Source organism: Cupressus sempervirens, chromosome 9, assembly GCF_028749045.1.
Source record: "Cupressus sempervirens isolate cs-2001-9-10 chromosome 9, ASM2874904v1, whole genome shotgun sequence".
Classification (NCBI taxonomy): Eukaryota; Viridiplantae; Streptophyta; class Pinopsida; order Cupressales; family Cupressaceae; genus Cupressus; species Cupressus sempervirens.
In genome coordinates this window covers 418,256,976-418,272,581 of record NC_143126.1, presented here as the reverse complement: position 1 = coordinate 418,272,581, position 15,606 = coordinate 418,256,976, and the positions used below count along the sequence as shown (strand labels likewise).

Sequence of the window (15,606 nt, the reverse complement as noted above, 5' to 3'; positions counted from 1 at the left end):
ATGGCATCATGATAAATCCAACAAGAAACGCAAGGGAAAAGAAAACCCACGTATCTTTTCATAGTGGCTCTAAGCAGCAAGAAGTTCCAGTGTTCTCATTATTCCAATAACGAGTCAAAACCCTAGAGAGGACTAAAAGAATGCAAAAAATGTACTTGGAGACTCGCATTTAGTAATTGAACAGATAAAGTAGAAGTTCGCCTGCCATGACAAGAGATTGAAGAGATATAGAAACAGAGTTTGAGATTTGATAGAGGACTTCGATGCCTTCAATATCAAGTTCAGCTATAGAGCAAACAATCAGGTGGCAAATGCCCTCGCACAAACTGCAAGCTCACTAGCACCAATTAAGTTGGATGGCTTGAAGAAATTTAGAGTTGAGTTGGCATCGGTCCCATCAATACCAGACAATGTCAAGAATTTCCAGGTGTTTGAAGATAATAGACATATCCTCAAGTTCTTGACTAACTTAGACGTCTTCATAGCGCAAATCATTGATGGTGAAGTGGATAAAGAAGCAAAGATCAATGTGGGAGTGATGAGCTTAAAGACAAATGCTATTCCAAAGGGAATGATTGAATTCGAAAGAATATTCGACATGGACCAATTCCATAAAGTACAATATCAACCCACAGGAGGTGATGAGTGTGAAAAGGTAAATTTGGGAATAGAGGATTGTCCCAAAATAGTTCATATTGGGAAAGTTTGTACACCTAAGGAGAAAGCGGATATATTGAGTTTGATGAAGGAATTCCCAGATGTAATTGCTTGGGGATATGAAGATTTGAAAACATACGATCCTTCCATCATTACACAGATAATTCCACTGAAGGAAGGGAGTAAGCCATTTAGGCAGCGACAAAGGCCAGTCAACCCTTTGTTAGAACCATTGATATTTCAAGAAGTAAAGAAGTTGCTAGATGCGCGGATCATCTTCCCAGTAAGGCATTCAATGTGGGTCGCCAATCTTGTCCCAATCAGGAAAAAAAATGGAGAAATAAGGCTATGTGTTGATTTCAAAAATTTGAATAGAGCATCAGAAAAGGATAATTATCCATTGCCATCACTAGACGAGGTCTTGCAAATTGTAAACGGAGCTCAAATGATGTCATTTATGGATGGATATTCAGGGTACAATCAAGTGATTGTTGAAGAAGAAGACAGATTGAAAACGGCCTTCACCATGAAGTGGGGAACATTTGCATACAGGAGGATGCCTTTTGGCTCGATCAGTGCAGGTGCAACATTTCAAAGGGCCATGGATTATGCTTTCAAGGACTTAAAAGACAAATGCATTATCATTTACATGGATGACATAACAGTGTTTTCAAAGAACAGAGAGGATCACATTATGGATTTGAGGAAAGTTTTCACGAGATGTAGAAGGTTCGAAATTTCTTTGAATTTGAAGAAATGTATGTTTGGGGTTACCGAAGGAAAACTTTTGGGACATGTGATTTCAGAAAAGGGTATCATGATAGATCCAGAGAGAGTGGAAGCAATTTCCAAACTTGGCATACCTGCTAGCAGGAAAGAGCTCAAATTGTTCTTTGGAAAGATCAACTTCGTGAGAAAGTTCATATCTGCATTTGCTGAGATTGTAAAGCCAATGAATGACATGTTAAAGAGGATGCAAAAATGGATTGGACTCCAGCAATGAAGATGGTATTTGAAGAAATAAAACATGCTATCATCAATGCACTAGTTCTAGTAAGCTCGAATTATGAGAGGCCATTCAATATATATTCTTTCGCCTCTGACCACGCATGTGTGACCATTTTAACACAAAAGAATAAGGTAGGTGAAGAGCATCCAATTGCATTCATGAGTGCACCTTTCAGAGAAGCCGAATTGAACTACCCAAATGTGGAGAAACAAGCTTATGCCTTGGTGAAAGCGGTAAAGAAGTTCAGGCATCACATCTTGAGAAGCAAAGTACATGCAATTGTGCCCGACATAGCAGTGAAGACTCTTCTGATGCAAAACAACCTTGGAGAAAGAAAAGGCAAGTGGGTCGCCACTATCCAAGAATATGACATAGAGATTCAACTGATGAAATTTGTCAGAGGACAACAATTGGCGTAGACCATGGCATTGGACTTGTGCAACAAGTTTATGAATTGGAGGATGTACACCCCGATGAATGGTATCAGGACATAATCAACTATCTGCTAAATCATCGATGCCCTTCACATTTGAGTTCAATGCAGAAACGAGCATTGAGATTCAAAAGTAGAAGATATATGCTACAAAGACCAGTGTTGTACAAGCAAAATCACGAGGGGATATATTTGAGATGCGTTGGAAAGGAAGAAGCCAGGAACATTTTGGAACATTTTCATGATAAATGCGGAATAGGACATGGATCAAATTTGGCTACAACACACTAGATACTAAGAGCCGGATGCTACTGGCCAACTTTGTTCAAAGACATGAGCATGTAAAGACTTGTCATGTTTGCCAAACTATGGCAAATAGAGAAAGGAATCCAGCAATGTCTTTGCGGCCAATTATTGAGGTGAGACCTTTCACGATGTGGGGACTTGACTTCATTGGTCCTATCAATCCACCTTCCTTAGCACAACACAAGTATATTCTAACCACAATTGACTACTGTACTCGGTGGTCAGAAGCTCAAGCTTTCAAAAATTGCATTGCTGAGACTGTCATTAAATTCTCAGAGGAAAAGATCACTAACAGGTTTGGGTGTCCTTTTGCTTTTGTATGTGATAATGGTTCTGCTTTCACTTCTTTGAAATTTCATACTTGGGCATTTGACCACGAGATCATATTAAAATTTCCATCAAGTTACTATCCCCAGAGAAATGGCCTAGCAGAATCCACAAACAAGAACCTTTTAATTGTAATTGGAAAACTTTTAGACAGGAACCCAAGAGATTGGCACACACACTTGAGATATGCTTTGTGGCCGATAGAACAAGAGTTAAAGAGTCCATAGGAATCACTCATCATTTGGTTTATGGACAAGAGCCTGTATTCCCAATTCAATTGAAAATTCCAACTTTAAGGCTCATACAGGAGTACTATGATGAGAATGAAGATAGAGTTAGGTTGGCTCAATTGATGCAACTAGATGAGAAAAGAGACGAAGCCCTAGAAAAATTTGCAAAACATCAAGGGGTAGTTAAGCGTTGGTTCGACAAAAAAACACAAAATAAGGCCTTTAGGATCTCTGACTTGGTCTTATATTGGGACAAAGCCCATGAAAAGAAAGGACAACATGACAAATTCGATAAGCTATGGAAGGGTCCTTTCCAAATATCCAAGATTATCAGAGATAATGTATTTAGACTTAAGACACTCACTGGCGAGGATGTCCCACTGCCTGCCAATGGGCAATTCCTCAAGCATTATTTCCAAGCCTAGGACTCCATCCAGAGCCCTTATTGTACATAGTTGGAATAGGTTTGCTTTCGGTTAGTAGTTGGTTTTCTTTTGTTCTTTAGAGTAGAGTTTGTTTTGGACCTATTTGGCCCAAAGGTTAGAGTAGTTTCCCTTTCAGTTGTTTAGGGTAGTTTCTTTTAGTTGTTTAATTTAGGTTTGTGAGGGAGCTCGAGTTTGATTTGCATCAAGTCATTTGACTTGAAATTTTTAGGCTTCCCTTAGTTAGAGAGCGTTTTGGTTTTGGGTCTTCGCAAGTGCAAAGGGGGTCCATATTATCACTTGTAGGTGAGGTGTGTAGATTTTACATTTTTGGTGACAAAACGGAGTCCGTCTTGTTCATTTCTTGAGTATATTTGATGAGGTTCAAAGGTTAAAGGATGTGCTTAGTTGTCGGTCTATGGTAGGACCTGTACTAAATTTGGGTCGAACTCGATAGAAGTTCTTAAGTTATTTTTGACATGGTTACAACATTCTACTCACAGTTAATTGCTCTGAGTTCTTGGTGTTTTGAAGTGAAATTGGACTTAGTAAAATCATACTCCTGCTGTTTACCGTACTGGTAAAGAAATCAACGCATACAGACAATGGAATAGAATAGCAAAATTATATTCGCATATGCCAGACATACATTATGCTTGATAAGATTAATGATAGAAGACGATTTACAATGATCCCAGACGGGATATAAATACTATCCGCTGAACCTTCCCGGAGGAGTCCGTCGGCCACAAACATTATGTCCGCTACAAACTATTTACCCGTCGGCTACAAAATACAAAACATCGATGACAATCATTCCGTCGGCTACAGAAACACCACCGGGACCATCCAGTCGGCTGACACCATCCCCCCCCAAAAAAAAGGTCGTCTCCGGACGACAATTACAAAATATCTGAAACAAATTAACAAACAAAATACATTAACAGAGTGACTACAACAAAAAATCTGCTTTTGTCACATCACTTCCACATTCATTCGGTTACATCTGTAGCCTCTGCTAACACAATACTGTCTGCTCAAGGTGACCCGGGTTCGGTCCTCGGCAACGGCGCCAAATGTTTACCGTACTGGTAAAGAAATCAACGCATACAGACAATGGAATAGAATAGCAAAATTATATTCGCATATGCCAGACATACATTATGCTTGATAAGATTAATGATAGAAGACGATTTACAATGATCCCAGACGGGATATAAATACTATCCGCCGAACCTTCCCGGAGGAGTTCGTTGGCCATAAACATTATGTCCGCTACAAACTATTTACCCGTTGGCTACAAAATACAAAACATCGACGACAATCATTCCGTCGGCTACAGAAATATCGCCGGGACCATCCAGTCGACTAACACTTGCTTCAGTGCCACTGTGGTCTTCCAAACCCTTCGCAAGCTTCATTGCTTGCAAACCAAACAAAAGATTGAGAAAAAAAGAGAAATATCATGGGAAAAGAAAAAGAGAAATATCATGGGAAAAGAAAAAGAGAAAATATCATGAGTAAAGAGAAAAGGCAGTATCAAAGTGAAAATAAAGATGAAATTTGATTCAAGGGTGTGCAATCATCTCTACCAGTGCTATAAAAATAATCACTAAAGGTAGAACTATGATTGTGGTGCCACAGCGATAACTCCGTCGAGGCTATAGACCCCTGGTTGGTAGCGGGGCTCTATCCAGGTTGCTTTTGAAGTAAGGATATTAGAATAAGCTAAGTTTGATGGATCTGAGAGATTATCAAGTTCTTGTCGAGCAGGGAATAAATCATTTGCACACACGTGAGTAACTTATGGTCAGGATGCTTACGTTCAACTGGAGAGTTTTTTCCCTTGTTGAGTGCTCAACCTTAAGTAGGTTTTTGGGTAAGCCATCCTGAGATTTTTGTTTTAAGTTATTTTATTCTTGAAACGTTCAAAAACATTTCACCTGTGGAGTCGCCAGATGTTGTGAGTTTCTCACACCATCGCCCCAAAATTTTGGGGACCCCCTTTTTTTCGGTCGCCTTGGTAAATTTTTTGAAGTTGTCCAAAAAATTTTGATTCGATTTTTTTTTGAAGACTTTTAAGTCTTGGACACATTCAGGCTAGAAGGGAAAGGATTAGATCTATTTTCACCCGGTTTCAAATTGATTTTGCAGAACGACCAATTTCATCCTTAGGCCAAACAAATTTCAAAGAACAACATTGGGCAGGGTAAAATTGTAAATTTTGTACTTAGATGATTTTTTTTTGAAAATTTGGATATAATTGTGTAAATTTGAAAAATTTTCAAAAAACAAACTTTTGGTAGATTTAAGTTATTTGGAAAATCTTGAATTTCTTCGGTGAGAAAATTAATTTTGTGATAATGGAATCAAATAAGAAAATCGATTTTAGACTCTAGAGAAATGATTTATTTTTAAAATAAATTAAAATGGCTTAGCAAAATTGATTTGGATTGAATTGCAAAAATTAGCTTTAAATGGATTAAATTTGCCTTGAAGATTTTAATAAAATTAGTAATTTAATATTGAAAAATGGCTTTTGGCAAGCCAAAATCCGATTTTAATGATATATTAATTACTAAATCATCATTAAATGGAAACATTTAGCATCTCCAAAGCATTATTTACTTTATTTTTGCAATCTTGGTCTAAGCAACAATTTGAAAAAGTAAATTTCATCTTGGCAAAGTTAATTTTGGGCCTAAGCATTTTATTGGGGGCCAGATTTGTGTTCTAATTAATATTTTTTTGCTCCTAGGGTCCTAGTTGGCCAGCTAAAAGGGGCAAGCAAATGGGGTATAAGAGGAAGTCTTTTCCCCCTATCTCCTCACTTCTCATTCCTCTTCTTCATGGTGCTTGAGCAATTTTGACTGAGAGCAGATTTCTTCTCGCTTGAGCGATTTTGCAAAGGCAGATTGGCATTTTCCCTGGACGAATTTTTTCAGTTAGGGCAGATTGGCATTGTGTTGATGATTTTTAAAGATAATTTGGAGCTGCTTCCCATGCTTGGCGATTCATTAAGAGCAAATCTGCACTCCCCATACTTGGCGATTTCCTTCTAGAGTAGACCTCTCATGATCTAAGTATGATTTTATTCTGGATTTGGCAATTTTTGTCAAGAAGAGCATCCTCCATATTTGGTGAGTTGGATAAAGGGCAGAATTTCCCACTTTTGGGTGATTTTCATAGGTAGATTTTTCATGGTGTTTGGCGTTTTTTTCCTCTTAAGCAATTTGGATCAGACTTCCCATTCTTGACGATTTGTTTTGGCAAAAGGAAACACTTTCAGAATTGCAAAGTTGGAGGGTAGATTTGTTATTGTTCAAGTCTGATTTTATATTTGCTAGAGGGCTGCGATTTTTTTCCATGCCCTAGCTGAATTTTGAAGTCTGATTTTACATCTTAAAGAGGATGTGATTTCTCCCAAGGTTGGATGATTTTTGGTTCAAGAAGAAAGCAAGGAGTTGAAGAAGAAAGCAAGGAGTAAATTCTGATTTGTAGCACGTGCATGGACAATTTCAAGTAGGCCAAATTTTGATTTTTTCAGCTAGGGCATCAAGATTTGCAAAGGATTTGAAATTCTTAAGTCTGATCCTAAATTCCAAAAGAAGACCCGGCCATTGGTAAAGGTAAGTTCAAATCATTTAGAGTGGAAAGGGGTCCTTAAGCGGATTTCTCTTTTTTTCTCTTGTCTAGTTTTGTTTTCCTTGGTTCTTCTTGCATTCATCATCCATCACTTTATCATCCCATCTTAGGTTGAAGATTGGAGATTGATAAGGGTAGAATCCATGATAGGACATTTGAAGAGGCACAAATAAGCTAGACCACCCTAGGTTGAAGTTGGGAGATAAAAGTGTAGTCCATCCTAAGGTAATGGCGAGATAGAAATAAGTGTTAGTCCCACCCTAGGTTGAAGATTGAAGATTGATAAGTGTAGTGATAGGACTTGGCGAGGCAGAAATAAGTGTAGAATCCATCGATAGAAAGAAGATTGGAGATCGATAAGAGTAGTCCATATCACTTAGAATGAAGGGGCATAAATAAGTGTTTAGGATGGCAAATGTTAGTGCAAGCAAGAACCCTAAGGGAACAAATACTAAGAAAGATAGAGGATATGATGCCCAAAACAACTTTCTTCTCGAAAATGAGGCGAATAACCGATACCAATGTCGGTGCAGTAAACATGATACAGGTAAAGGACAGACTAAAGGAAGGACAATCCTCCTTGGCAAAGAAGATATACAGGAGTAGAATTGTACACGCACCAACTTTTCCTCCTACATTGCCTTGTCCAGAATTGGTTATGGAGTGCACATCTAGGTTTAATCTGATTAGTAAATCCATCATTTTTGATGAAGGGAAGAGGGTGTTGGCCAACATTGGTAGACAAGTGATCGAAGAAGCATTTAACATTCCCCAGTACAAGAGCATGATAGTGGTGATGATGGATTAGGCAGCCAAATCATTTCAGGATAATTAGGAGGCTTATTTCATGCATCTAAAACAGGAATGGCTACACGAGGCAAAGAAAGGAGTAACTAGATCATCGAGGCTCACAATGACAGATTTCAAATCAGAATATGGCGATCTCATTGTACTTCTCAGTCGGATCATGGGCCTAGCTCAAGGTATGCAATTCGAAAACTGAATGTACTTCTTTATTGACGAAATTGAAAAAAGAAAAAGAAGATTTGATTGGGCTAGGATCATAAGCGAGAATCTAGAGTTGCAACTTAGAACCTTACAAAACCAAAAACAATTCTACATGGGATCCTGTTTGTTTTACCTAACTGCTAGATTGTATAAAAGTCTGGGACTTAAGGCCTTAGGAGAAGTTGGTAGTGGGCCAGGGCAATATTTGGTGCATGAATACTATCCTCAGCTTCATTTGCACAACAACAAGGATTACAAAATGTTTTGTGATGCCTTTGCCATGAAGATAGTAAGGGTATTACAAGGGACACCTGCTAAGAGACTCTCACCAGAAGAAGTAGAAGCAAAGATAAAGAAGTATGGGAGTTGGTTCATCCAATTTCCGCAATTCACCTGTATTAGAGTAGCAGGAAGCACAATTTGTCCCAAGAGGCTTCCAAGATACCCACTCGACAAGGTAGTTTTGATGGAATTGGCTAGACAACTTGAGCATTATGACAGAATAATGAGACTTGAAGGTAAGACAAGGATTACCTTTTCATTCGGAATTGGCAATGATAGTTGCCCCAATCGGGTCGCCTTTGCAATTGCGGAGAAGGAATTGGAATGGTATCATCTAGGATGGTACAGAGCAAGGCAAGGATTCGATTCTAATGGTCTTATCAAGGTATCTCATGGAAATGCATTTAAACATGTTCCCACTATAGAAGACTTTTGGGCCAATGCCAAGGATGACTTTCATGTGAGAAAGCTAGCTTTCTCAAGGTTGTTGGTGAACATGATGAGAGATATCAAATGGAGAGGCCTTGATATTCCTGATCAATTGGAAGATGATGGAAATGTGCTGAGAGAAGATTATGATACAGTAGAAGGAATAGAGTTGAATCTAGTGGATTGGGATGATCATCAGGATCCTTCCTTGGAAGCAGTCACAAGGACAGTTGATTTGCATACGGAGTCGTGGTATAATGGAAAGTTAAGGAAATTACAAAGTCAAAGGATCCCCCTTACTTATGAGAAGATGAAGCCAAAAGAAGGTCCAACGGAATCAGTTAGACAAAAGGTTGAAGGAAGTAGCCGGCAACAAGAAATAGTTAGAAGCAAGAAGAGAGCTTTGGAGGTTGAGAAAAACAAAGAACATCTGGAACCTCTAGCCAAGAGACAGCATGTGGCACCGTCAAGGGAAAGTATAATTGAGGCTAGGGGCCAAGAAGATAACAAAGTGAGCAAAGGTAGAGGTGACCTTTGATTTAGAGTCAAGTGGTTACAGCAATAGCACCGAGTACTCTCCTCTCAGAAAACCAACAAGGAGATGACATGGCAGTTACTAGTGGAGAAGAAGATAGGTTGATTGATATTGAGGAAATGAGTTAGACGCTTGAGGCCGTTGGTGATGCTTTGTTAGTCGAACCAAATCCAGATTTGGGGAGGTGCACTGCACCACTATGGTTAAGGCAAATGCTTATGCCAAGAGGTGAGGTAGTAACTGCCCGAACAGTTGAAGACATCCAAGGACTAATAGAAAAGGGTGATAGCGAGAACCAAAAAAATGGCAAAAAACAGTGGCAAAGGTAATCGGGAGCGACAATGATGGTCACTGAAAGGTTCAGATTGCTATACCAACAGTCAACAAGGCATTGGATGAGATTATGGCCCAAGAATATGAGATAGTGGAGTATAATTTGGGAAGAAACACTGATGATATAGAATGTGAGGAGATTCGGGAAGGTATAGCTTCAATCAGAGAAAGGTTGAGGAAGACAAATGAAAGGATCATAAAGTTGGAGGCTGAGAACAAATATTGGAGAGATTGCCAACCTATCCAATAGTTGCACTAGGAAGCCCTTCCTCAGGATAGTGGGAGCAACCTAGAAGAGATATCGGCTCAGCTGCATGAAGTCAGGGATTGGATCCATGATACAATCCAAGATGGGCGAAATTTCTTGCCTTCCTTTGTCTCGACATTCCGGTCATTAGTGATTGTCAGAAACAAATTCAAAATATTTGAAGAGGAGTGGAAAGATTTCCTTCCAGTCAAGGATTTAGCTATTCCAAGGCTACAGGCATTCATTGGGCTATCAGAGGCATATTTGGAAAGGGCCAAGTTGGTTGATGAAAGATGATGGAGTACGGTTGAGTCTTGGTTTGTTGCCTTGACTATCAGATTGAGAACACTCGAGGAGATAGAGAATGTAGTTGCACAACACAACCCAAGTGTCGACACTTCCATTTCAACCATGATGAGCGACGTTGGGATGACACTTGATATTGAAGACATCAGAGAAGAAGACATTGATGAGACAAGACTTGGATCAAGATTGGATGAGTTAGGAAAGGTTGCTATCAAGAAGAAACATTTGGGCACCCTTTCATCCCTCAATGCCTTTATTAGATTTGCAAAGGAGTATGAGAACGACCATGAAAAGACACTATAGGCAGCAAGCAGCATGATGAAATCGGTTGAGCTCAAGATAAAGCATACACCTTGCCCTCCCATGGAGGAAGTCAATGAAAGGCTAGCTAGGTTCATTGCCTTAACTAAAAGAATGAAAGAAAAAGGGAGATTTATATTAGAAGATCATTTGATGTAAAGCCCAAGTGGCAATTTCTCTTTCTTCTAGGGCAGGACAAGTGTCAAATTCTATTGGCCACAATTTTGGTGCCTTCTTTTTGATTGATACTTCTCCACTTTTTTCATTGGTCCATTGACGAGGTGGCGTCTTCTCATTGGCTAATGGGTGGCAACCCTAATTAGGGTTTCTAGGATTTAATTTGGATCGGCGGTTTTGCCCCTTTATCTCTACCGTCAGTTGTACATTTTGGCCTCTATATAAGGCCATTTGCTCTCATTTGTAATGGTTGGAGAAAATTGTTGCAAAGATAATGCCAAAATTCGCTATTTCTTTCTCATTGTTGTGACTTGCATGGTGATTAAGAGCCTTTGGTATTATTGCATAGTTTCTACTTCCAAATAGTTAGAGTAAAATTTATTTTCAAGTTGTTAAAGTGGATTGCATTTCAAGTTGTTAAGTAAGAGTAAAGTCAATGGATAGTTGCATGGTAGCATTAGTAGATGTTTGATAGGGATCAATACTAGGCCACTAACATCCTAGCAGCTTGTTGGGAAGCTTTGTGTGGTAAACTAGTTTATTTTCCTTGTAATCATTGCATCTATGGAGGTGGAGCCATTGGTTAACTTTCATTAGATTTGATCCCAATCCATTTGCTAATCTTCCATCCATAGGAGTAGGAATAGAATAGCAAGTAGTTTAGGACTTAAAATTTTGAAGAGAGCTAGAAAGATACTAGTCATAAGAACATTCACCCTCCACCACCATCACCTTCTCCATCGACACCATCTAGCATTCACACCGAATCACCATCTCCATCATTCCACCAAAGTCCAAATTGTCCTCAAACGAACAACATAAGGCCGCCTACATGATTACCAACAAATCACATCGATATATTGAGTTAGTATCCACAGGTGTATGGAACATTGCAGTTATTCTCATGTCCCATGAGTATTAACTTTTCAAGAGAGGAATTGTGTATTTGATACTCCGTATCATTTATTCAATTGCTAATATGTTATGTGGTATAAAAACTAACATCAACAAGTGTAAGGTCGAATTTGGACTTTGATCAAGCATCCTGAGGGTCTTTATGAACTGTTAGAGTGTTTTATGGGCAGTTAGGAATGAGTCATAGGTTCTTTTATGACTTAGTGCAGTTTATCGGTCACTTGTTATCATTTTTGATAAGTATTGACTCCTTTTTTGGAGCCTTCTTTCATGGATTTGACCCAAAAGGATTGCTACTTAGTCTTTTGGACTATGATTGTAAAGGTGTTCTGATTATGCAGAAGAGATTTTTGGTGACAGTTTTGTGTCCTAAAGCATTTTCTGCATATTTTGTAATTCGTTTTGGAGGATATTTGATACATGTATTGAATCATTTAGTGATATTTTTCTTATTTGAAATCTAGCCTAAATTCTTTTTGTCACTGTGTGTGAGTAGTATCTGGTTGATTAAGTGTTAAGTGAATTTCAGGATTCCTTATCATTTTGTCTCGGTTATCACCTAGTTGCAGTTTGCACTTTTACTTGTAGGTTGTAATTTGTGTCTTTTGTTTTGAGATTGTTTATGTGAATGTTTTCACATTCCTTAACTCTCATTATCAAGACGTTGTTATGAAATATTAATGCAAGTCAGTATAGGATTTAAGTTTTGATCAATATAAAGAGTTTCACTGTTTTGTTAACAGTCATGTCTTTAATATTCATGAGTTATGGTGTATCACCTATTAGCTAGGTTCAATTTTGGGTTTATATCTTCATCTTTCTCCCTTTTCCATCAAGTTTAGTTCATTTTAGTTACAAGATCTTAGGTGATTATCCCAAAGAGCCGATCTATAATCTAGAGATCCACTCAGTTTTATAGGAAAATCCCACTGCCTATGAAATTTTAGGACTTAACAGCTCATTTGATCCACATTTGACTGCTGCATCAAAAGTTTGCTTGCAGTTCAACTGTGTCTATAAACACCAGCTTATTGCATTTTTCTTGTCCATGCCTCGTCTTTCTATAAGTAACTGTTGATAATGCTAATTTACATGCTCCTTTTGCAACTTAAGTACTATTTAGCAATGACATACATTTCGAGTCTCTTCTAATATTTCCTTGAGATAATTCCTTATTGTATTTGTCTTGGTTTCATTCCTAGGATAGATTGTAACATGTTGTCTTTCTTGAGAATTTTCTTAAAGAGATTGTCTGAATAGATATTATTTGTGGATTTGACTCTGATACACCTTCGTAGTAAATGGAAGCTAAAAAGTACTATAATTTTAGCACAAGCTAAATAAAGTGTAACCAGCTAACTTCCCTCTTTCTATGATTCCATCTTGTAAGACTCATTTGGTATCATTCCTAGGATCTTATGTGTAATTGTATCCAATCTTTGCCTTGTTTCCACCTAAAGAATTCCTTGTCAAGAACAAGCTAGTGAATTGGAATTGCAGATGAACTCAAACTGACCTTTATCATAAAATATGGAGCCCGTTTCTATAGAAGAATCAGTATTCAGATTATAACTTTGATTTCTCTAGATTATTCAGTCCATTAGATAATGGGGATAATCCTCGGAATTTCTGATTAATATGTTTATAGCACCAATGGGTAGCTTTTCTTTTTCATTGTCTCTAGTGAATTTTTTGTTTAGTGCTTCAAAAACATTATTTGCAGTCATTATTTTTTCTAGTGAATTATTTTGGGAAATTCATTCTTAGTATTTTGCTGCCAATGAAAATCATACCATTAATAGGGTGTGCCTGTGTATTTTACATCAGTTGGGATGTTATTGAACTTCTTGATAGTGAGAAAACTTAAATGGAGTTTACATGCAAAAGCGCTATTATGATATTTCTTACTAAAACATTGCTAGCATTGGTGGTATTGAAATATTCAATGACTCACTTATGTCTACAGGGTCCTGCGAGGATGATATTCGGCACATTTCCATTCCCTCTGTCAGCAACATTATAAGACAATTTTCTACAAGTGGAATAGCTGTTGCCGTAGCAACTGGAGTCACACATCCCATAGGTTGGTTCTAAACAGAAGACATGTTTGAACGCTTTTTCTTTGATGCAGTTATCTTCTTTTTAACGGAAAATTATTTTTTGCAATAAAATCACCAATGTTTACAGTTCATGCAAGGTTGATGGTGGGGGATCCAGCAACTATCTAATTTTTTTTATCATAATGTATACTTATTCTACGTGTAATGTATCCTGGTTAGGTTGGACATAATTATTACATGTTTAATACAAACTTAACATTATATGTCCTAAGAACCAAATGCTCACAAGTAACAATATTCCTGTAAATTGTGTTGATGTTTTTGTAGCTTCTATCGGATAAATCATACAAGACAAGTCTATCAAAGATACATATATATAAATATATTTAGCATATATGAGATATGATATATATACTTAACACACACACACACACACACACACACACACACATTTATTCATTATGTAATGCTGAAGAAATTAATATAAAGATCCAAGAGATATTATGTGCATATACATATACACACATATATATTTATATTTATATATACACAGTCATAAATAATTCTCATTATATTAATCACATAATAATGAATAGACATGTCTCATGAAGGGACATGTCTCTCCTGAGCTCATCCTCAATATAAATGCAAGAGAGATTGCTGCCTTTGGTAAACACCGAAATCACAGGCAGTGCTATTAGAATTTGGAGCGACCATAACTTAAAATGGTATCACAGGTAGGCCGCAAATGTAAGAAAGTGATTAAAGGTCATAATAGAATCATCATAGACTCATCTCTTTGATCAATAGTATTTGACTGGAATAATTCAATTGATTGTTAGAATTCATTTCCTACAAAGAGGGCTACATGACATGTCTATAATGCAGCAAATTCGTCAAACACAGGAGTGTATGATTTCATATATATATATATATATGTCGCTTGAAATAGTGTTGTTATGATATGCCTATTGTTACAAACTATTGCGGGGAATAACTATTGTCACAGACCCATCAATAGTATCACTGAGATGGCTTGGAAATGTCTAATCGTCTAATTTACTCTATTGATAATCTTTGGAGTTGCCAATAATTTTTGATCCACATATTGACTGGTTTCAATTTATCCCAAGAGTTCTTGTTGAGACGTCTTCAAAGGGTGAAGTTGATACCCTTAAGCTTTTGGTGCCAAATTTACATCATTGTTGGAAAAATCCTACCAATACAAAGGAATTAGTAATGGGCATTGAATGAGAGAGTAGAAAGGTTAAGATAGACTTGCAAACAAGGGGAAGAAGCCTTACAACATGGATGCACTGTGAGAAGACTTTACATCATCACCAGATCACATGAATCCATGTATTCGAATCATCTTCGAAATGCAGGTCCTCAATGCTTCCACTAATTGCCGACAGACACATAATTCTTGGTATCTTATAATCTTGGTCAAGGACTATCACTGGCCATTTTATGCCATCTGTAGGAACATTATCGTTGCTCTCCTTTACTGGGCCATGTGTTCTGGAAATATTATGGATCACCAGTTCACTCATTGCAACTGAGAGATTAATTAGAGTAAGACATATTTAACAACTGGTGTTTGTAATATACACCACTCTATTTTGGAAAGGGATCAGCGAACACTACAGTTTAACATTAACTGAATGTATTAAAGTTGGACATCGTTAATGTTTTTTGGTTATGTGCGATTAGGTTCCCTAGAAGCTAATTTGTGCCTCGATTTTATCGGAGCTTTGGAATCATTGCCGGTCAAAGAATACTGGACAAAAGTATCTCATTGCAGCATTATATGTTATGAGGGAAGCTGTTGGGATACACTTATTCATTCGATATCTATAATCGAGGGCACACTGGATTGTAATATGGAATAATTGTTGCTTCCTTGAGAGTCTGCAAACTTGAATGTGGTTATTTTTTTTGAATAATATATAGTGGAATATTAAAGCAGTAACTTTAGGAGTGCT

General features: G+C 37.6%; 1 protein-coding gene across 11 annotated transcripts in view; it reads left to right on the top strand.

Moving 5' to 3' along the window:
- LOC149539079 (Mitochondrial substrate carrier family protein) overlaps window positions 1–15,606 on the top strand; it is a 159,732-nt gene that overhangs the window by 57,808 nt on the left and 86,318 nt on the right. For all 11 annotated transcript variants that reach the window (XR_016356157.1, XM_089800434.1, XM_089800435.1 and 8 more), the window contains one exon: window positions 13,528–13,644. Coding sequence is in view for 9 of the 11 variants with exons in the window: in XM_089800434.1 (XP_089656560.1) it covers window positions 13,528–13,644 (117 nt within the window). In the remaining 2 variants the exon portion in view is untranslated. The remainder of the gene's footprint in view (window positions 1–13,527; window positions 13,645–15,606) is intronic.